Source organism: Paralichthys olivaceus, chromosome 7 (genome assembly GCF_024713975.1).
Source record: "Paralichthys olivaceus isolate ysfri-2021 chromosome 7, ASM2471397v2, whole genome shotgun sequence".
NCBI classification, from domain to species: Eukaryota; Metazoa; Chordata; class Actinopteri; order Pleuronectiformes; family Paralichthyidae; genus Paralichthys; species Paralichthys olivaceus.
The window spans coordinates 22,260,038-22,283,317 of NC_091099.1; the positions used below are offsets into that span (position 1 = coordinate 22,260,038).

Below are 23,280 nucleotides of genomic sequence, written 5' to 3' on the forward strand. Positions count from 1 at the left end.
TTTAACCAAGCGACCTCTCATGTTCATCCACACTCAAGTGAAGTGAAGGGATGGATATCGTTTGGGTTTTCTCCTCGTGCCTGAATGGTACCACAACCTCCACAAAACAACAGTCTATCATAAAAGACGCCATTTTTTCTGCTAAGGCAGATGCTGCAGCTCAGGTGAGCAGCTAGATATCTTTGTATTAAACACAGCCCAACTGTTGAACGTTCAGTTTTAGACATTATGTTCTAGTGTTGTTTTTGTAGCTACTATCTAACTCTAGGCTAACACTAGCTGCCAGAGCCCTTTTACAGAGTTTGTTGCCACCATATGTTAATAAGGCACATGGTGGGATGTTTATGTTGCCTGTAAGCAGAGCAAATATCAGGCACCAAAATAATGTACCGGAATCGTGTTTTGATTGAGTCCGGCCTTGTAGGAGCCGGTGCCTGGCTGTCACAGGATTTCGGTACCCAACCCTAGTGAAGGGGCAATCTCTTTCCAAGAATCCAACACCATTATATTGTCTCTGTAGTCTCTGCAGGACGAGTTGTAGGGATTCTTATGAAGGCAAATCCACTTGGCCAGTCTTCCGCTCGAAGGCGTGCATGTGGAAATCGCAGGTGCAAATATTCTGGGCGACCAAGTGCTGCAACCAGTTTTGGAGCCCTTGCACTCAAGGCAAAACACGCCACGATGTCCTTTTTGGCCCGTGCACCCTCACACTACAGCGACTATAAACCAGCCTTCACTCAAACATTTTACTCTCTGGAAAAGCATCCTGCGCAACTGACTTCGATATTTGTGTTCTCACAAACAGCCTCTCCGTAAAAACTCCAGGAAAATGTCTGGACTTCAGTGCTTGTCTGAAAGCAGCTGTAGTGAATGCGTCCCTGTTTCTATGCTTGTGTGTGTGCACATGATGATCATACTCAGCACACACTGCTCACATTTCTCTTTAACCCCCCTCTTTGCACTGAGCTGAAATGACATCACCCCTCTCCTCTCTGGCCTGTCGCTCGTCACCTGCAGAGAGGATGATCCAACCGCCCCCCCTCCTCGTTCCCTGCAACCCTTTTCCTCCTCTCCCCTCCCCCATTCGCTCTCTCTCTCTGAGTCAGTCGGACGCTGCAACGTGACCAAACAGCCCTTGGATATGAAAGCAGTAATATTATGGTCAAACAGCGCGGCCCCTTGAGCAGCTCTCTCCTCGCTTGTGTTTTTTGTTGGACTCGGTGTCCCAGTGCAGGGATCAGGTATCAGAACAGGATTAACGTGCGTCTTTCTCGTTCTGTCACACCACTCATTATCGCAGGCGTGACAGGCTGCATTGGCTGTAAACACACATCACGAAAGAGAGGCTGTTCCCGATGTAAGGCTCAGGGGATTTCATCCGAGACCTCTCAGAAGTAATGACGAGTATGTGTTCCTTTATTTTTGGAGACTTGAAGGTGAAACACTCAAACGATAGATATGGCAGCAAAAATGGTGTTTCCCTTTCTGTAAATAGAGAAGGTAAAACCTGCCCCAGTTTAATTAATGTCTCTTAACACTCGTTTTAAGTTCATCATCAAACTGCTGCTTTAGAGAGTTTTTTTCTTACATCATTAACATTGCAACATTAGTGAGGAAACACTTCAAAAGCTTGTTTATTTCTCGCTGAGAGGAGAGTCTCGGGCCGCACTCGACTGTATTTCTCTGGTTTGTAGCTTTTGTTCGCTGTGATAGTCCTCCGCTCTGCACACTGTTAAAAAAGTGCTGAGAGCAGCAGCGCTCGCCTAAGGTGGAAACATATGGTCTCTCTGAGTGGAACCAGCAGTAATGTAAAAACCAATCCCGGCCGCTGCTAATCTGCTCCACAGCAGCTGAAACGCATTGGCTAAAGGTGAGCGGGGCAACACTGGGTCACATGATATTTGCAAAATAACACATCAGGTTTGTCTGAAGCAACTTTTCAGACTGAATAGCTGCAATTTATTTTATTTCTTATGATCCAAGGACGTTAAAAAAGCATCTCGTGTTTTTTCCTTCATTTCCTGGAGTCTAAAGGCTAAAATAAATAATATAATCCATTTATAAATGTCGACCCAGGTCAGGACTGTGACTTCATAACATGCCAGATTTTCATATTCGCAGCACCTGGTGGGAGTTGTGAATGGAAAACTTTGTCCTCGAGTGAGGATTGGCTCACATCAGTGATGTTTCTCGTGCTGTATACAGACACAGCTGCTTCTTTTGTCAAAGTCAAACCGTTGGGTGCAAACAGATGAAAAAAAGACTGTACTCACTCAATATTAGTTCGGAGCTGTAAAGGTGAATAGTCTATCATAAGATCTGGCGTGCATACATATTATACAGGCTTCTTTTTTTTTCTCCTCGTGCTGCAGCTCTGTCTGGTCCAAGTCTGAACATGGTAAATTATTCATCATTTGGGGAAGTTTAAACACTGCTCTGAGATCAGGGGAATGTGAACGTGGATACTCTTGCATCATTCAAACGTTTTGCATCCAGAATATTCAGATGCATACGTGCACACACACACACACACAACAGAAACAGACACCAACGGTAAACCAAGAGTGTCTCATATATCAATAAATGTCACACTTTTTGCCAATGGGGAAATTTTTAAAGGATCAGTTAGAAAGAAAAAGTAAGGAGGGAATTATGCTGAGTCTCTGTGTGATGTCTGGGTGCAGTTTTTTCCTCATTGTCTGTCTTTTTCCTCCTAGCATACTCTTTGTCTCGTCGCCCCGGCAGCAGGGCCTGTGGAGGGGCGGGGCGTCGATGTATCTCCAGGGCACGTGTGCACTGCCTGGCATAAACCAAAAACCCATTAAAGTGTCTTCTCTCCTCTGCGCAGGGCATATAAAACCATCGAGGACGATGACCTCAAGTTTCCCCTGATATACGGCGAAGGGAAGAAGGTAAGAAGTGCTCACTGACAGACTTATTCCCACGGCCTTGTGCGCCTCGTCTGTAATCAACGCTCGCCAGGGCACCATTAGTCAGCAACCCCCCCCAACACTATCACTGTGTGGAGGAGCCTGTCAGGGAAAAAGAGTTCCTGGCCTCTCTTTCCACTGGGATTCACATCCTGCACCAACCTATGGCACACAAAGTATCTCTTCTCTAATGGCTTTTGTGCTTTTTATGTCCCCCAGCAGATAAAACGCAGCACTGAGGGGTCAGCTGTTGGATGTTAGATGATGAAAATATGACGCAAGACGGATGAAAAGGGTCCAAAAAGTGACATATGTTAATTGGAATAGAACGTCGACAAAACACTGACTTGCAGGAGAATCTTGTCAGTGTTTTGACACGAAATGCAAACGTAAAGGTCGAGAGCGCGGTGCACACGGCTCATGACATTTTCCTCTCCGTCAGCAATGCTGTACGTGTGCGGCGTCTCGTCCTTGATGCATTGAAAAGGTCGGAGAAGAAACATGATGGATCTGAGTATGTTTTCTCTGTGGCCTTCTGCAGATTCTCTGTATAATACAGACAGTATAGATCCGTGTTTGACTGATGACTGGGGCAGATGTCACCTCACAGCGCTCCCTGCCAGCAGCCACGTTCAGGTTTACCCCGCGCGGTCTGCCGTGCCCACGTCGCGTCCTCTCCCTTTGAAGTGCGTCGCGGAGATGGATGGCTAGATAGAGCGAGGGGGCTTTGTGCGAGGGAGAGGAATGCCAGAGCACTTCAAAGCCCGGCACGCAGCCTGCTGGGCTCTAGCGCTCAACAATTAATCCCAGGATGTTTCCCCTTCTCTGCCGGAGGAGCTTCGCCGCCACTTTGAAACACACTCTCCCTTTTTCCCTGCCTCTCTGTGCTGCATACTGATCTAAACTCAATCGTAACCAGGCCTCACTCACCCACGTGCTCCTCTCCCTGTCCTTTTGTGCCACTCTTTGTCACACACTGTACAGTAGATTTATTTAGCCCAGTTCCCCAGTTTAGTGCCAGCAGCCATTTTTAGAGGCTGCAGTGACAATCCGTGCAGACAAAGGAGATCGAAAGGAATTTTCACACAGCTTACAAAATAGTCTGATGGCGTCTGGGGCTTGGAGAACCATCGTCTGGCACGTACAGAACTGGACATTGCTGACAACAGCTTGTATTTATCTGCCTGCATGCTCCACATCCATCCAGTGTTCTTCAGTGAAATTTCACTAGTGGTGTGTAACGCAGGTCGAATCTAAAAGGGATTAACAAGGAGTATATATGCTCTTGTTCAAAAATGTATCTTCAGTCACAGATTGGGGTCAAATGATGGTTTTGGATTAATCCCTAATGTTTCCATAAATGAGGCATGTTTCCACAAAACGTTATGTTTGTATTGAGCAGATTAAAAACTTATTTAATAGTACCTGTCCTACACCACAATTAGTGGGCTTATGCATGTTTTTCAAACACAGGTAAACCTGCCAAAAAAAAAATCATTTGACTCCTTTCCCATTGCCAGTAGAGGAGTTTGCGTTTTCCTCCAGTGACTCGTGTTTGACGTCATGAACGCACTGAAAACTGAAGCGCTCTCTCCCCTTGCCATCTTGCCAAATTAGTCCATTTAACCAGGTGTCACATTTATTCGCTGCCAATCGGAGCCGAAGTCGGAGCAGTCGGACAATCATTTAACTCGGGAGAGAAAGCTGTTTGTATCCATTTCATTACAGAAAAAAGACTTCACTATGCCCTTCATGCTGTAGTGGTGTAGTGTGCACGCTGTGTTTTTGTGCAATGATTTTCAGACATTTCAGCTGCACTCACTCGCCTCTGCTCCAAACAAAGAGGTTAATGATAATCTGCCTGAGCAGTTTGCTTGGCTGAGCGTCTGACTGCTTCTTTCTCCCTCCCTCTGAAAGTTTAGTAGCTCTAAGGCCACGTTCACAAATTTCAGACATTTGAGTCATTTCAGTCTTATTTAAGAAACTCAAAATATAATTCAACTCCTCCACTGTATCTGGGTCCTTCTTGTCTATCTGTTTAGAACATAACATTTCAAAAATTCCAAAATAATATTTCTTTTAAATTAAAATAAAAATCCCTCCATTAGAGAGGCTGAACCTGTCACACTGAGCTGAGTTTATTTGACTCATGCTGAGGTAATGTCTTACATGCTTTCAATCTTGTGCAGGCTCGGGTGTTGGCGACCATCGGCGTCACAAGAGGTCTTGGCGACCACAATCTCAAAGTGCACGACTCCAACATCTACATTAAACCCTTCTTGTCCTGCTGCCCTGAGGTAAGCTCCGTTTCAAGATCACCCTTCATCATGCTCTCCTTCACAGTGTGTACAGAAAGAAATGAAACCACTCCTTTACACACAAGTAAGTGTGTTCAAGGTTGTACTAAATGTGCTAATTGTTCAAACCCGCTCGAGTGTGTGGTTTCCTACAGTTCAATTACTTGAACTGAGAAATATCTGTCCTCTAGACATGGGCTCTTCACCTTTTTGTTTCACTGAGGTGGGTAAACAAAGGATGAATACAACACACATTTTCTATTATTCTGTTGATATGGGTTATGGTGAAGAATTCTGTGTCCCCTCTTCTCTGTACCCATGTGTGTTTTTGTCCAAAAAAAAAGGACATTCACGTGAAGTCATTGGATCTCGATCTGAAGACAATCTTCGAGCTCATCTGCTCAAAATCCATCGCATGTAGAAACAGCTGATATAGATTAGACTGAAGAGACAGAACCTCGTGTTTAACATTTCTGCAGTAAATGCAGAAAGGTGAAGGTTAGTTAAAATCTAATGCTTATTTTTTGTTTTTGTACCTCATAACCTCGACCGCCTTATAAAATGAGAACTTATGGGTAACAATTTGTAATGCCGTTGGTCATTCACAGTCCACACTGAGAACTGAATGGTCAAAGTGCAGGTAAACATTCCCCACCGGCCGCCACACTCAAATGACCCCTTTCCTTCCCAGCATGGTCGCAGTGGTCAGGAAGCCCATGACTTTTTTTTTTTTTCATCAAGTCTTTTTTATTTTTGCACTGAATATAAACACATTATTAGCATATGAACGACATGTATACCTGAGCATCAGAGGTCCTGCTGTGTGTTAAATGCAGTTTTATATTTACAAAAAAAAGATCTCACCCTGAAGGGTTCATGAAAAAACATTTTTTGCGAGATGTCAAGTTAGAAATACTGAGTGCTCTCAGGTCATGAATTTAAAAAAAGCTCAGAAACAAAAAGCATGACCCTGACATTAGGAGTCATCTGATCATACATGAGAGATCACATGTTGGCGCTGGGTCAAAAAACAAATGCTGCGGACGTGACCCATCTAGTCTTCTAGAGTTTTTTTGAACGCTGCTATTTTGAAATGGCTTCTGGGAACTACTTACTCTTTCATGGATTGATGGCTTCAATTCTTTCTGACTTTGGTTTGCAGCTTTTAAGTAAACAGGAAATCATTTAATACATGTGATGCTGGATGATAATCAACATCAGTCAGTTAGAAAAAAATAGAAATAGAGAGCAACCCTTTAAGGTGGGGATTTGTTGGTGTACGTCTCTGAAAAGCAAAAAAGTTGGCTTGTAGGAGTTGTCAGTGCACGTTCATGTGTTTTGGGGGGCGTAGCTTTTCGACGAGAAGTTTTAGAGTTACTTGTTAGCTTTTCCAGGATTACCAACCCGAGTTTTAACAACCAATTCCTTCTTATTTTTTTGTATTTTGAGCCATTTTGCAACCAGCCTGATTTTCTTGAAAGTTTTTTCTCCAGTTGTGAACAACTCCTCCACTTCCTCTGTGCATTGCATTGTGGGTAAAAAAGTGTCGATTGCCATTACACTCAGAAATTGGCTGTTTGTAGTCACTCACTAATCATGATAAACTCTCACCTTCAGGTCAGAGTTTACCCACTGACACAGTGCGAGCACGGAGCAGACGACGTCCTGGTGCTCGGGACTGACGGTCTGTGGGACGTCCTCTCCAGCCAGGAAGTAGCTGAAGCTGTCACCTCTTTCCTGTCAAACTGCGACCCCGACGACCAGCACAGGCAAGTTAGCACTCAGTCACACAGCTGCAGCCGCCAGTCAGTGCTGAACTTCCCCTCACCCCCCTCCGTCGTATTGGGACAAGATGAACACTGTTATCTTGTTGCAATTATGCAAATTCCCAAACATTTAGATTAGTCTTTTCTCTGATGTCAAGGAAAAGCTTGAGATTTAATAACACAGCTGCTCTGACTCTTCTTCTGCTGTGAGCTAAGTTTCAAATGTTTAGAATGTTTTCCACTGGCTGTGGGCAGATATATTCAGATTCAACCAGTTTCTTACTGTGCATCACCATTAATCATTTATGGCTCTGTGTTATGCCAGGTACACGATGGCAGCTCAGGACCTCATCATGAGAGCACGCGGCGTGCTGAAAGACCGCGGCTGGAGAATATCCAACGACAGATTAGGCTCCGGAGACGACATCTCTGTCTACATCATTCCCCTCATGTATGGCAACAAGCAGAATTAGCAGAGAGACTGAAACTGCAACACGGCACCAAAATATTATAAATCCCGCCTTGAACTCCCAACTTTCACTTCTGCAGTTTCCCTCATTCCCTCGTGCTCTGTTTTGAAAAGTGCTTTAAGTATATGAACTTCCTCTCTCTGGTTGAGGGATACGACACTTTACTGGTCAGAGGTGGGATATCTGCCCAGGCCATTTTTCCCCCGTAAATCATCTGAGGATGATTTTACCACGTCTTTTATTCTTGTCTTTTTTTATATATAGAAAAACTACCGGACGCCTACCTATTTGCTGAATCATGAAACGCTGAACTACAGATTTCTCCCCTGAATCATGGAATTCTGTATTTCACCGAGTAAGCCATCCGGAAAACCTTGTCGTGGGCGAGATGGTTATATACATCTCAGGATCGCTGTTACTAACTAATGCACAATATTCATAAATGTGAACTTGTAAATACTCCCAGATGATGTAACACATTTGATAAGTGTATTTGGTTGAGAACCTGTACAGTGTAAAAAACTTACCTGAGGACTGATGTCGTGTATATATATGAATTTTACCTCCTCTTTTCCATGTAGACGTTTTAATGTAGCCAGGTTAAGTCATAATCGGTTATGGGAATGGAAAAAAAAAAATCCTGTTTATTTGTACCCGTTGCATTGAAATACTGTACTCACTAAAAAGGAAAATGAAGTAACATGTTTGTGAAGAAAACAAACAGAAAGAGTCCTGTTGACCCTGCTGCCATCATCTCATTACACTGTTAAATGTAGCCCCGTGTTTAAATGTATTCTGAGTTCAGAAGGAAAAACAAGTCAAAGTCTTTTCAGTTGCACTTTTTCATCATCAGCCATCTACCTCAATGTTCGTCTGTTCTTGTCGACCTCCTCGAGCGGCTGTTTGCACACGACGTTGGCTGCATCCTCAGCTGCTGCCTGTGCCATTATTTACTGACATTCCCATATTTGCTTCTGTAGCTACAATATTTTGTAAAAAATAATGTATTCAGAAAAGCACCAAAGCAAAAACTACAATTACTGTCCTGCAGTTTAATGCCTCTGCTACCCTGTACAGTTTCAGCCCCTCCAGGTGTTCCTGACATATTTCATCCCCCCCCCCCCAATCTAATCTAGTCCAAGTGAACATTTGTGCCAAATTTGAAAGAATTTACTGGAGATGTTCAGTGTCAGATCAAATATGTGTGTTGTGGGGGTCACAGTGACCTTGGCCTCTGACCTTCAACCAAAAAATTCTAATCAGTCTATCAATGAGTCCAATTGAACGCTTCTACCAAATTTGAAGAAATTCTCTCAAGGTGTTTTTTAGATATTGTGTTCACAAGGACACGACATAGGAGGCATAAAAAAGAAAAAAAGTCCTTGCTATGAAGATAAAGTCATCCTAATAGCAGGTCCCTCTTAAGCTGCTTTCAGACATTCATTCAGACATTCAGTTCCTCTGTATTTTCTCCCGAGGAGGTGCATGTGTGAGTGAAAATGTCCGAGTGAGACGCTCCGCAGTCTCTGCTGATTTTCTCCACCTGGCCCCTCCTAGTATAAAGTCTGTGTGAGAACACAGCAGGGGACCCCCCCGGTTGGCTTCACCGTGAGCGAGTGGGGGGGCCTCTAACTTGTTAGATATACGCAAAAAAGCGTAGAAGACAACCACAAAGATGTCAAGAGAGTTTGTCGAGGTGCTTTGAACATTATCACGTGATCTCTGCAGCGGAGTTAATACGTCACTTCCTGTCTCTGTCTGCTGCTCCACCTCTCGCCTGAAAGGAGGATTTGTTGCTGTCGTGAACGGGTCTGTGCAGAGAACCTCCTGCTGTATTGTGCATGTGTGAAAGGCAAACTGCAGGTGAAGTCAGTAGCCAATTCTCGTCATGTCTGAAAAAGGCTTATCAGTGAGAAACGCCGATTGTAACGTGTCCGCTAAAAGGAAGTATAGATCCGATATTCCGTCCCTGATTCAGTTGTTTCCCTCATTTGCCTTCATGTATTTGTACTTTAGAACTTCTGTACTGATTGTGTCTACTGTACGAGCAGTTGAAGCTGGTGAAACATGGAACAGAGTAAGTTGATTTAAATGTAAAAAATGTGAATATCCTTTTTTCCAGTGGATTCTTTTCTCCTCTCTTTCACTGTAAGTGAACCTGCATCTCCAACAACTTAGGAAGTCATTTGTAACGTTTTGCAAAACTGGGAACAGTGTAAAACATTTTCCTTTCCTGCTCTTATTAAAAAAAATCTTGACCTTTTAACCTTTTCTTTCAAATTATTCTGCTGTGTCACTGATAAAAAGTCAGTGTGTTAAGGGTTTACACTGGAAAACTCAGCGCAGGGTGTTAACTCGAGTTTGAGGGAGTAAATGGACGATCGTAATACCTAACAGAATGATGGCTCAATGTTTGTTGATGTCCTGTAAGCAAGAGGACTTTTATTTTGTAGGAGCTCTGTGCTTGAACAGGGACAAACTCAATCCCTTCCACTCCAGTGACTTCACCGAATAAAGACGACACCAGTCAGACAAACTGTGTCAAGTGAGTCCCAAAGCAATGTGTGGATAAAGGATGAAGGGTATCAGTTCAATGGAGTATCCTGACAGAGGATTTCATGGTGGAGGCTGCTGGAGGGGCTGTAATTCCACACTGGAGCACATACACCCCGAAGTAATGAACAGCCGATAGTAACGAAAAAAAAACTGCACGAGATGTTCATCGTGACTTTTAGCTGCTCTCTCACTGGAATGGATGTGGAACAATGAGGAGTTATTTCCTGGTGATGTGATACCACATTCCTGAGAACAAAGACGTAAATCAAATGCAGAATTAAGCCGTCGTATATAGTTCATGACACGACAGAGGTATCGAATACGAAGAGAAAAGAGATGCAGAGTCGGCTGTTGTGAGGAGGAGGAAGGAGAGACCTGCTGGATCTTTGACACTCAACAACTCTTCAGTGCTCTTTGCTGCAGTGTGCTGAAGATTTATATTTTTCCTGCTTTGGAAGATAGCACTGGACTGGCTGGATTATTTTTGGGTGGAATCTGCACCACATCTCACACACTCATAAATATCAGTCCCCTAAACATGACTCCGTGAGTTATCCTCTGAGGAATCAATGGAAATTTTGAAAAACGTCCAATCTCTCAACATTAAAAAGAATAAATTGAAACATAAAAAGAATATTTTGATCTACCCCTTGATCCAGATCCACACTAAAATGTAACTGGTTCTTCCGCATCCGTTCACTGCATGTAATGTCAATCAATTGAGTGCTTTTTGCTTAATCCTGCTAACTAACAAACCTACAAACAGATAAAAACATAACCTCCTCGGTGAAGGAAAAGGTGCCAGTAAAAAGTTAAAACAGGCCTTTGTCCTCCATGACATCTGTGTGTCAGTCAAACAGACACGCCCCCAAACCGCGGACTCGTGGAAAACAATAAGGACTTAGCATTTCATGGCAGCAGTTGGCATTTTTTTAAATGGAGCCAGAGATTTTTTGGAGCCAGCCCCTGCTGTACCTCAATGGTATTGCACTTTTGAGCACTTCCGCATCAGTCTATGGTGCCCAGTGAGCCAGCGTGCACCTCCCATGACTCAGAAACAGGAGACCAAATGGAATTCAACCATTGTTATGTTATTTTCTCCTGTGCTGTTCCACTGTGAAACAGGCTGACACGAGGGATCCTTTGGACTCTTTGTGATTCTTGTCTTAAAAATGATTTGTCACCGTGTCTCTGGAAACAGGATCATCACTGAGGCTGTTTGCACCAGAGGACAATCAACAGGCACTGCAACACAATACAGGTTAGTATATCCAGGATATTTTGACTGAGTTGACCTTATTCTTGTATTTACCCCTTCTTTTATTTTCCCACCTCATTATTACCTCCATGCAGGAGGTGATATTTTCACCCTGCCCTTTGTTTGTGAGCAGTTAACACAGAATCTGGTGAAAGGATGTTGACTGGGTTGTGGGAAGAACCAATTTATTTTTCCATCCAGAAATTTTTCTCTCTTGCTTTCTTTAACACTGGTTTTTTTGTTTTGTTTGGCATTTTCTCCAATTTCTCAACAAAATCATATCTCAAAATCTGGGATGAATTTAAGGGGGCTGTTGAGTTTTGCTGCATGTATATGTGTATCATTCTAGTTATTTGTTGAATGTTTCATTTTTATATATTTAGAATCTTTAGAAAAGCCACAAAAGCTACCACTGTTAATAATCCTTTTTAGAACCTGCGTGAAGGCATTTTCAATTCTAGGTTTCTATCAACAGGTGACGATTAGAATATAAGCATGTTAAACACACACACACACACACACCTGCTCTACACACACAGGATCATGAAGTGTTATTGTAGGAGTCTCACACTCCTGGGTTCTCTGCAGGAGCTGAAGGACCATCTGGTCCCACAGGTCCTCCTCCAGTCAGGCAAGCACTGATCTGGCACTCCACTCCCACTCTCCACCCGAGTGTGTGCGTGTGACTGTGTACGTGTGTGTGTGTGGTCCAGATTGGACGACGGCAGTGATGACACAGTCATTCCTGTGGGTGGCTTGTTTTTCCAAGGTCGCAGCACGGCCACCCCACCCGAGGATAGATCTGAGGGAGATGCTGAGTGGGCTCTTGCACTGAAAGGGTGAAGCTGTTTGTTAATTGCAGTGCAACATGGGAGAGCTGAGGCCACAGCCTTCAAACCTCTTTTCAGGAGAGGATTAAGTGAAAAGACGTTTCATATTGTTTGTTCACATCCAGTAGGTTTCCTGCAGTTCTGCCACTTCACATTTTCATTGTCGGTTTATCTGCAAACCAGTTTGTCTATTAAGATTTGCAGAATAAGAGAACATGCCATCGCAATATCTTGGAACCGGTCCTGTAGGTTTATAAGTTTAATTTAATGCAAGACAAGGATAAATGCATCAACCAATCAAATTTCATTCACAGAACTCATTTTCACAGATCACTATTTACCTCAAAACACGATAAATCGCATATTTCTTCTTGGAAAAACAAGGATTATTGATAGTTAGAATAGTTAAAGACAGTCTGACACAAAACAAGGACCGCAACAATCGATTGATCAATTATTTAAAAGGAGATTTATCTGCAGGTTTTTGTGAAAATTGATCAACTATTTATTTTTATAATGCAGGATAAAGTATAATAGTTATGTAATAGTGATGGCTTCAGCTTCTCAACCTTGATGATCGGTTGACTTTCTTGGTCCTGCATCAGTTACTTAAAGGTCCAGTGTGTAAGATTTAGGTGAAAGGGAACTATTGGCTGAAATTGAATGTAGAATAATCCTCATGATGTTTTCACTAGTTCATTTCATCTAAATTGTTTGAATTGTATTTTTCTTTACCCCAGAAAAGGCCCTTTACATTCAAATACTTTATATTTACATCGAGGGGACCCTCTCTACGGAGGCTGCCATGTTTTTTTCATTAGTCCAGACTGGACAAACTAAACACCTTTTGAGTTTTTATGACAATTAAAGGCTACCAGTTTCTTTTTCATGTTTGGAAGGAGAGGGTGAGGTGAGGGGTGTTCAGCTGCAACATGCACACACTGTACCTTGAAGTTAACTTTTAATGATGTCACACTGCATCAGGATTGTTTGACGGGCCATTTCTTGGGCGTCTCTGAGCTCTGGTGGAGGGTTGAACACCATTCTCTGACCAACAGATTCCCTCTTTTGGCGTTTTGATGATGGAGCTGGAGAGCCCTGTCTCACACTTTGGTCCTAAATCTCCCATAGGTGCTCAACTGGGCTGAGAGAACACGGTAGAATATGGTTCACATCATTTTCATATGAAACCATTCAGTGACCCCTCAGGCCCGGTGGTTAAAGACACTGTCCTCGTGTTTCTAACCTCATTGTCTGGTTCTCCCTTGAGTTAGTCACCTGCCTGTATCGACTGATCAACTGAGAAAATAATTGGCAGTTATCAATGAGGAAAATTACAGTTATTTGAAGGAAAACAACATTTGAGAAGCTGAACCCATCAGATGTTTGGCTTCCAAACTCATTAAGTTTAGCTTCAAATTGTGCTCTATTCATTCCCAAACTTGCTGCATTACAGAAGCAGCATTATTTGGTGAACACACACTCACTCACACACAGACATGAGTTCTGACGTCCTGTCAGGACAAAGGTGCGGCTGCTCCAGCAGTGCAGCTGTGATACCCACGTGAGCAGACAGATTTTCCACAGGGGGCTTTAATTTACTGCTCCGGGGCTTTGGCTGCCTCCAGTATGATTTATCTGTAGCCCGGCTCAAATGAGAGCTCTGACACAAGATGGATGAGCAGGACATGGGCTGCCTCTGCTCACTGGTCCATAGGCTGACTCTCTTTACCGTCACATGATGAATGATGTTTGGATTTTATCCGAGAGGCTGGAGAACTTTTTTTTTTTTTACACCAGATACTGATTCCAGTGTATTTAATGCAGACCTGTGGGCTGCTGCTCAAAAAGTTTGACGATAACTAAAAGTCCCGTCTGCAGTTTGTTTACTGGTCAAGCTTCCTTTGCAGAAAAGGAACAGAACTCACTCGTTTTCAACCCACGCCTTTCTCTACAATGAGTAGCAGGATGAGGATTTATTGTATAATATCCCAACAAATGCTGGTGGGAAGAAGTGAACATAACTCTGCCTAACACACTATCAAGTGTGAGCTCATAAATATTTCATGGGAGCATCCTTGGAAGGTTAAACGCAGGATTCAGTCCTCAGTCAGTGACCTGAGCGACGTGCACAGATCTGAGCTAAGGAGGTCTGAACTCAAGACTGCAGCCTCTGCAGTTTCATCGACCCAGCCGACGCTGCCTGGCACCCACAGACTATCCAAGCTCATTATCCATTCAGGCCGCAGCCCCCCCATCAATGAAACCCTCCACAGGCCGTGCTAATGTGACACCAGAGCAGCCAGATGCTGTCGGGGAGGGAGGATTTCTAAAAGGTTAGCTCACAGTGCATGACCCACATCGGTGCTCCAGCTTCCCCCAGACACCAGTGAGGACATCACTGCTGGAAACCTAGTGGGGGGGCTAAAGTCATGTGGTGTGTGTGCGTTCAAATACTGAGGGGCTCACACATCACCCAGATTTAGCATAATAATCAGATTATTAGGTGAGCAGTACCAGCAGCGCTGCACAGATTAATGTCTGAGCTCTGGCCAGCAGAGATGAATAGGTGCAGCAGTAACACACACTATCGGCCCCTGTGTCTGATGGTATGCAGCATTATCAACAAAGGAAGTGGAGCCACAGAGGCAGCCTGTGTGCATGGGAGCAGATGTATTGTGGGATAGTTCTGTGGGCAGCAGGAGCCACGTCACTCCTCTCCTCATAGCAACAGCACTGTTGACCTACATGCTCTCCACACAGCCCACTCCGCCTGAGGTGCTAGAAAACTATGCAAATCCACAGCAGATATCGACTTCCTCCTGCATGTTTAAGAGAAAATGTGCAAACCAAAGGATGCAAACTTGCATATCACATGTGCATCTATCACATGCACGAGCCCTGCTTCTTCCTGCAAGAGAAAATAAGGCTTTAGGAAACCACACAGCTAAAATCTCACATTAGATCTGTGCAAAAATAAAACTGCGTACAAAGAAAGTCCATGTTTGCCTCATAGTCATTGTTTTATTTGCATGACACACGATACAGTTCTGCAACACTTTCAGCTCAGGCCATTGTTCCGTTTAAAAGCAAAGCATTACGCCGTCTTGTGTTGCTTTTACATCAGCGGTGCGGGTTACCTGCAGAGTCCGTGTTCAGAGCGCTGCGAGCCGGGCTCTCGTTCCTCGGCTGACGCGGGGGCACCAGCACTAGCAAGGCAGTAGCTTGCGCAGTCATCTCCATAGCGGGCAGTGTCACAACCCAACCAACAGCACAAACTACTACCTCAGCCAGTGTCTGGCCACACAGCGAGGACGACGACAGACAGCGCGGATGAAGAAAACGGAAGAAAAATGCAGATCTGGAGCTGAAGATGCGCAGCGCTTCGGATAAGACCGCGACATTCCCGGGCGGGCAGCCGGAGACAGTGCGTCCTTCTCCCGCTTCACTCGTCTTCTGTGCAGACTTAAAATATGAGGGAAACCCCGCCCAAGCAGACCTCTCCCTCCCTCTCTCTCTCTCTCCCTCCCTCTATCACCCTCCCTTTCTCTTCAGTGCAAACCAGCCCTCTTCCCTCATATGACCTACTGCAGGAGCCCAACCCACGGCCCGGGGACCTCCGAGGGACGCGAGGTGGGGTCCGATGGGTGCCAAGAGAAAACTAAACAGTGAGATTACAAGAATAAAGTAGTAATATCATGATAATAAGATCATTATACTACCAGAGTAAATAAAGCCATAATATTACAAGGTTACATTTTCAATGTTAACAGAACAAAGTTGTCAAATAAAAAAAGGCATAGTTCACAATTCAAGTGGAAATATTAGAATACAGTTGCAATATACAAAATAATACATTTGTGATATTACAAGAAAAGATTCATAATCTAATAAAAGTTATTATATTAGGAGTTGTAATTTAATGAAAAAACATTATATTGCAAAAATAAATAAATATTATGAGAATTAAGTCGAAATTTAAAGAAGACATAAGATAGAGTTCTAATTTGATGTAAGATGTCATAATATTTTGATGGAAATCAGCAGCAAGGAGAACCCATCTCATCGCTTCTTGAGAAACCCCTCGCATCAGTCGACCACTACCCAACATGTCCTCCTCAACAAGAGGGCCCTTCCTCCATGTCTGTGATTCTATCTTTACTTTGAAATAACTCAGCATTTCAAAGCAGGCAAAGCATTTCTAACATGACAAGTAGCCCAAAACTACGATTTTGTTCTTATAGCATTACAACTTTATTCTTGAATTATTACTTTTTGTCGATTTTTTACCCTTTCAGTGGACCTTATCAACATCTGCTGTACGCCATATACTATAAAGATAGAGACTCTATAGAGACTAACGTGTAATGTTTCAATATTAAATAGAAGTTTCAGTTTATGGTCATGTGACAAATAAAAGCATGAAATCATCAAACTTGAGAAGCTGCATTGAGCAAATGGTTTTTACTCTAAAATGATTTGATTATTCAATTCATAGACCCTGTATTAAGATGGACGACATGACAGCAACACAAAAGTAAAGCCATATCTTCATGATGCAGAACAGGTCAGAAACGCACCTCCTCCATGTTAGAGGATGGGACATGGACCAAATTTAAAAAATGAAGGTATACAACAAATACATGTTCCTGAAAGATGGTTTCTGTCATTCTAAGTTTTTCTTATCACACTGACGTACGTTCAAATGTGAAATTTTCCTGGTATGTTTGGTTTTAAATATTTAGTTATGTGATGCTATAACAATGGAGATTAACATTATGATTGACAGCTGAAACGGACCGGCCATTGGTGGAGCGCATGTGTGGGAGGGACCTCGAGACAAACTCATCCTTTTTTCATGAAGAATAAATTGATTTTGAATGCATCTTTGTGTTATGTGAGGAACTTAGCACACACTGTAATTGAGCACACTCACAGCACACAGCTGATTGTAGAATTGTCCCATTTATTTTACACAGACGAGTACATCCGCTCTCAGATGGCTGGCTAAAGGTGACATGGAATGTTACAGTAAGATTTGTTGTCTTGCATAAAATCCTCACTGTTGAAAATGTTGCAAAAGTCTAAATATTTATTTTTTAAGGTCAATACAGCCCCAATTTTTGTCTTTTTTGTTTTCATCACCACACACCCAGAGGCAACACTGCCATTTTTTTTTTAGATCTCTGTAGATAACACAAGTGTGCAGCCAGTCTGTATGAGAGGGGGGGGGGGAGGCATTATCAGCTCACATGAAAAGCATACGATGATGCGTATGAAGAGCGGGGTCATTGACATGGACTGAGCGGACCTCGGATCTCTCATCACTGTGGGTCTCTTCATGTCACCGTAGATGGGTCTCGCATGGAGTTCATGTCCGTGCACTTGTGAAGCACGTGGATCAAGAAGACACATTCAAAGACTTCTTCATAATAAAAAATGACCAGAGAGCTCAGAGCCAGCCTGGTCAGGACTCCCCGTTCTGGACTCTGGAGACAGGCGGCTGCATAAAGTCTTTAAACGGCCCGAGGGCCTCTTTCAGGGCAGAGCTCACCTCAGATGAAGAACATGTGATGCACTCCACCAGGGTGGGGTACAGGGCAATTACCTGAGCCCATGTGTTGCCATCCACTGCAGGTGGTAACCAAAATAATCACAGAACAAGAGGAGCAGGAAATAGAAAGAAGGAGAGGGGATGGGAGAGAGAGGAAGAGAGAGAATATGAACGTGACAGAAGGCAATCAAAGAAATCATTTCCTTTACGAAATTCCCACGGGTGAATTGAAATGAATCTTCAGAAATGTAATTTCACCACGTCTCCTTCCAATCTACTGCAGATAAATAAATCACTTCTTGTAATTGACCTTGCTGGAAATATAAACAGTTCTTCACAGATTGGAAATAAAATCAGTCCCAACTGTACTATGACACATTTATGTGAATGATAGGATGCGCTGATATCATTGTATTTTTAATACTTTTTTCCCTTAGCGTTCCCTCATCAAATTTCTATTTAATCATTGACACAGTTTGATGCTCACCATTTTCTGGCTGTGTCTTTTTAAGCGAGTCCATCAAAGTGCTGATAGCTTTCAGGACAAAGATGATCTCTGTCACTTGTTGCCTAAAATGAAAAATAAAAAACAAAGACATCATTTACAACAAGGGGACAAGTAAAAAAACAGAGAGAGGGGGAAGATCAACATCTCTGTTTCTTTTTAACACACTCATGAGTGAAATGACAGAATGCGTCAGGAAAAATAAGGAAATCATCTGTTTGTAGACGTGAAGGAATCTGGGGAAAACTTGGACACAACACAGAGGATTCAGCTCTGATGAGCAGGAAAACAACAGAGATGTTGCTCAAATGATTCAATAAGCTCAATAAGAAGATAATGACCTCATATATAAATTTTTTTATTAAAGTGGTCAGATGAAACTTCGAAACTTGGTCTTCATTTTGCATTGCAACATATTTGTGGTTAAATCAAGGAGTACCTGGGCAGGGGGCAGCGTCCACTCAACCTCTCATCCTCCACGTAACGCCGCAGGACATCCTGGGACCGCTTGAGGAGCACAGAGAGCGCCATACGAGAGATATAGCCCTCCTGCGGGGTGGACACCTTGTTGCTGAAGGAAAACTGCAGCAGCGTCTCAAAGCACACTTTGGAAAACTCCTCCCTCATTCGCACATCTATTTCTGCCTCTGAGGAAAGAGGACACATTTACTCTTTTAGACATTTAGCAGATTCCACTCTCCCGAGTGATTGATATTGACAGGACAGACAGGGCTTGACTGTCTTCCTCAACATATTTATGGTGCCGAGCCTCAGGGAGCAATTTTGCAACGAAGCCAAAGACAATTACAAAACGATTTCCCAGACAATTTGTAACCAGCTCTTGGTCTCGCTGGTGTCCCAGTAATGGCAGAAATACAAGTAAACAACATAGCAGCAATAATTTGACCTTACCTGTGAACGAGGGAGACTGAGAGTGAATGGAACCTTTATTGAGCATAGTCATGATCTGGCCAACAAAGTCTTTGGGGATGAAATTGGCAAAAGGTAAAATCTCTGTGCTGATCAGCTGGACTACCTGAAATGAAGAATACATCGAACAATAAATCAGAACAGAAATTTACTGCGGACCCTTCAGGTGAGGAGTAAAGCAGCAGGCAGCGGCTGTTATCACCACATCTTCGGAGGTATCTTGTACGTGTGTGACACTGCTTCTTCATCATGAGATAAAACAGTACATGTTGCTATACTAGATATTCAGAAGGAGTATTTACCTCTACATCCACAGCTTCATTCTTCTGAAATTCCTGTATGGACAGGTTGTCTGGAGATGTGCTATAGAAGCAAAACAACCAAAACAATGAGCTTTGTACATATAAAAGTATATATATATATATATATATATATATATATATATATGCAGACTTGATGTTAAAATCTGTACCTTTTGGTAAAAAGAAAGTCTTCAAAGGCATTGGCCAGTTCTGGCCACATTGTGTCGAACTTCCCAGATGAGGCATGCTGGCGTGCCACCGGCAGTCCAATAGACAAAACCTTTAGAAGGGACGAGACCGCAAGCTTCCAGGTGCTCTCTGAGGGACAGGAATACTTCAAACCCAAGGGCATTTTTAAAGTCTTGAGGATAAAGGGGAAAAACAGAAAGAAAGAGAAAGAAATGATAAACCGTGAGCCTGAAACACAGAGCGAGACCTCAGGTGAAATTCTATACAAATAATTGAGGTCATTGTGAAAACCATTGACCTCCTCTCTCAAACTGAAATCTGGAGAGACTTGAATTCAAAGAGTTACCGTCACAGCAGGAGCACAAACACCTGAAGGAAGCACTTCAAACTTGTCTGTCCCCTAAATGGACAAAACACCAACCCATGCTTCTAAATCTAGTTTGAAGAGCCAATTACCACTGAATAACTTCTCTGGGCACAGTTCTGCTAACCAAACTGTTAGCTTCATCTGTCGGCCTAAAAATAAAAAGACCTATACAGTACAGAACAAGGAATAAACAAATTATATTTATTACACAAATGGTTTCTATAGAATCAAAGGAATAATGACTGTAAGCGTTAATATATAAGAAAAGCTCTAGAAATTATAAAATCACTGATCTTTGGCTCTGTTGCCTTGTAATTAGTTCAACCCTCACATATGGTTGTTATTTACAGACTAGTGCTTCCATATAACCCAGTATGTCCTGCTACATTTTAAATTAAATGATAAATCAATAATCATTGTCAATACATTCCATTTTGTATTAATCCAGAGTTGTAACTTGACTGATAATCATTGTGTTATTTTAATATTGTACATGTGCAATCATGCTGATATATTTTCTTAACCCAATAATGTTAAAAGTTCCAACAGCTCTTATAACCATTGTTATAAAAGCCAGGAGCACTTATGAACCAAGTGACAATACTGGTCCTGACAGTCCAGGCCAAAAGGTTTAATACCTGAGGCTACATCTACACTTCAACTCGTTCATACGTCTGCACACAACTAGAATTACCGCAAGTGTAGTTGCTATGTGTACATATTTCTACATACTTTATTTTTTTTATATAAAAGGTCACTATAACCTTTACTTTTGACAACTGAAACACAGTAACATGAGGTCATTGTGACCTTGACCTTTGACCTCCAGGCACCAAAATTGAATCAATTCATCTTTGAGCTCAAGTGAAAGTTTGCACCAAATTTGATGAAATTCCATCGGGGCATTCTTAAGATATCGCGTTCACGGGAATAGTATGGACAGGTGAAGGGAAGGGCGGACAACTCGAAAAACCGGCCACTGCCTGTTGCCAACGTGGAGGCAGAAGACAAGTGACATCACTGATTTTTATAACTGTCGCAAATAAGTCCCCAATGCGTCCTGGTTGTTTTCACACCAGTGCTCAGAGTTGTCCACTGTTGATCTGATCACTCAGAAAGGAACTCCAGGTCCGAATCAGAGTCTATGTCAGTTCACACCTGGCATTCAGAGTTTTCTAACCTTGGAAACCGTGAATAATCCATTCTAGTAAAACATACCTTGATGATGTTCTGCAGAACTTTCTCATTGATGACAGCTTTGTGGCACGCTGTTTTATGGTACAGGTCCACCACTACCTCCAGGGAGCGTTCAGCAAAGGGCACATAGTTTAAGGCAACCCATTCCGCCTGTAAAGGAAAGAAGATTTAACAAGAGAAAAAGAAAATACAGATTGACATTAGTCGAGGAAAACTAAAATAAACACTATCCATACCTTTTGGCAGAGCCACACTGAAAGCAGTTTTTAAAGACACACTTTGTACAAGTAACACGTTCATTTTACAGTTACATTCATATTTAGTTTGTGTTAAAGTTTTAATATGTACATTTGTACAGCTAAAATATTATAGACAAACAAATGACTGAAAACAACAAAGTGTGTCTTTAAGAAATGATAAAACAAAACACAAGTGTATACGAACATCCCACAAACACAGAATAAACTGAAAATGGAACTGCACAGGGACTGTGCATAGAGGCATAACCACCAGTTAGGCAGGCAAAGGGGGGAGCATGGAGTGAGTGAGAGATGCAGATGAGACATGAGAGCCTACCATGCCATGTGATATCTCATATACCGCAGAGGGTAGGTAGGTCGTCACCATTCAGCACAGTTTAGTACAACTAAAGAGGGGCTGAAGGAGATGATGGAACTCACCGGTGCAAACAGCTGGATCTAAAATGGTTATCCAGTGAGTCGTCCCAAGAAACAGAACGAGAGAAGATTGCAATTAAACATGTGTTTGTTTGTTTTTTGGATTAAATTTGCAGTGGTGGCATGTTGGCTCAATTAGACTCAATGATAAGCACTGATTCAGGGCAGAAACACTCACTCCTAGCACCAAGGACATTTGAGATGATCTGAGAAGATGCAAAAAGGCAGCAAATACCACACATCACATCTGTTCAGCAGGTTGGGGATTTGGTTTCACCCTAAACAAACAGTTCAATAAAAGTGTCCAGTACATGGGGCTGAGTCTGAGGCCCACAAATGGGACCCACAGACTGACAGTCAGGATTTGAGGCATGTCGTGTGCAGCGCTAACATTTCCTAGCATTATTAGCCTGCCAATTAGGTCAAGAGAATTCTAAACATTCCCATTCCCTGAAGGCAGCGCACACAACAACAAGGAGTGAGAAAGACACTGGTATCAGAACGGTGTCGCGAAACGACTCCTCTCTACTTGTTAGTGGAGGGAATTTCAAACGGTGTTTGAGCTGTAAAGTAGTGAAACATTTCTCTGCCGTGTTGCCAGCTTGATGAAGAATGAAGGAGGGAATATGAGGACAACATGGCCCAGGACTGCCGATGGGAGGAATCCAGAAAAACGTGTCAACCTCAAATGGCGCCATGATGGGGCTTTATAAGGACCAGAGAGTAGGGGGGAGGAGGAGGAGGGGATTGTTTCATGAACATAAAAGAAAATGGATGATTTTGTTGAGAATGACCCGAGGAGAGAAGGGCGATGAATAACAGTACGCGTCGACCGACATTTTTATGAAACAAACTTTACAAAAGAAATAAATAGCAAATAAAAAACTGAGCTGTTCAAAAGGCCAAGTCTACGCCCCCCTACCTGGTTGTATTTGGCATTGGCCACGTGTTTGGTTTCCATCCTGCCGTACTGAGGAGGCTTGCAGGAGAACTCCACGAAGAGTAGCAGCTGTTCAAAGATGGCTGGGTACATGACCTGCAGGTTCTCAGGGCCCACACAGATGGCCTGCAGCAGGGAGGAAAGAGAGGAACAAACACTGCTGACATCCACCACACGACTGTGTGTTGCATAATTTAGCAGACACGCTGCTTCATGGGCTGAGCTGACACAAAAATATCTTACACATACAACTTCATTTCTAAAAGACACTGTATTTATGACTGGAGTTGCAGTATCCATTTAGATGTCGATTAATAGGTACAAGAATCAGCACTAATTATATTAAATATATGAGTTAAGATGCTGGTTACATCTTCTCAGATTTAAGATTCTGCTGCTTTTCTCTGTTTTATATTATTTGAGAAACAAATTAAAAATCTTAAGATAAATTGTGTGACAGCTGCGTATCTGATCTGCTGCATCTGTTGTTCACATGGAGTGTGTTTGCTGCG

At 42.8% G+C, this 23,280-nt stretch overlaps 2 protein-coding genes across 6 annotated transcripts in view; one reads left to right on the forward strand and one right to left on the reverse strand.

The window, feature by feature from the left end:
- The window catches only part of ppm1h (protein phosphatase, Mg2+/Mn2+ dependent, 1H), a 32,405-nt gene extending 22,676 nt beyond the window's left edge, over window positions 1–9,729 (forward strand). For both annotated transcript variants that reach the window (XM_069528564.1, XM_020079567.2), the window contains 4 exons: window positions 2,849–2,912; window positions 5,120–5,227; window positions 6,845–6,996; window positions 7,319–9,729. In XM_069528564.1, the coding sequence (XP_069384665.1) occupies window positions 2,849–2,912; window positions 5,120–5,227; window positions 6,845–6,996; window positions 7,319–7,466 (472 nt within the window). In that variant the 3' untranslated portion in view covers window positions 7,467–9,729. The remainder of the gene's footprint in view (window positions 1–2,848; window positions 2,913–5,119; window positions 5,228–6,844; window positions 6,997–7,318) is intronic.
- A 7,324-nt stretch (window positions 9,730–17,053) lies between these two features.
- mon2 (MON2 homolog, regulator of endosome-to-Golgi trafficking) overlaps window positions 17,054–23,280 on the reverse strand; it is a 37,000-nt gene continuing 30,773 nt past the window's right edge. For 2 of the 4 annotated variants that reach the window (XM_020078963.2, XM_020078961.2), the window contains exons 27-35: window positions 22,751–22,894; window positions 21,832–21,849; window positions 21,173–21,301; window positions 19,569–19,759; window positions 19,399–19,459; window positions 19,079–19,202; window positions 18,606–18,813; window positions 18,149–18,231; window positions 17,054–17,738 (exon numbers count right to left, since the gene is read on the reverse strand). In XM_020078963.2, coding sequence (XP_019934522.1) covers window positions 17,575–17,738; window positions 18,149–18,231; window positions 18,606–18,813; window positions 19,079–19,202; window positions 19,399–19,459; window positions 19,569–19,759; window positions 21,173–21,301; window positions 21,832–21,849; window positions 22,751–22,894 — 1,122 coding nt within the window. In that variant the 3' untranslated portion in view covers window positions 17,054–17,574. The remainder of the gene's footprint in view (window positions 17,739–18,148; window positions 18,232–18,605; window positions 18,814–19,078; window positions 19,203–19,398; window positions 19,460–19,568; window positions 19,760–21,172; window positions 21,302–21,831; window positions 21,850–22,750; window positions 22,895–23,280) is intronic. The other 2 variants (XM_020078965.2, XM_069527818.1) reach the window with 1 other exon arrangement.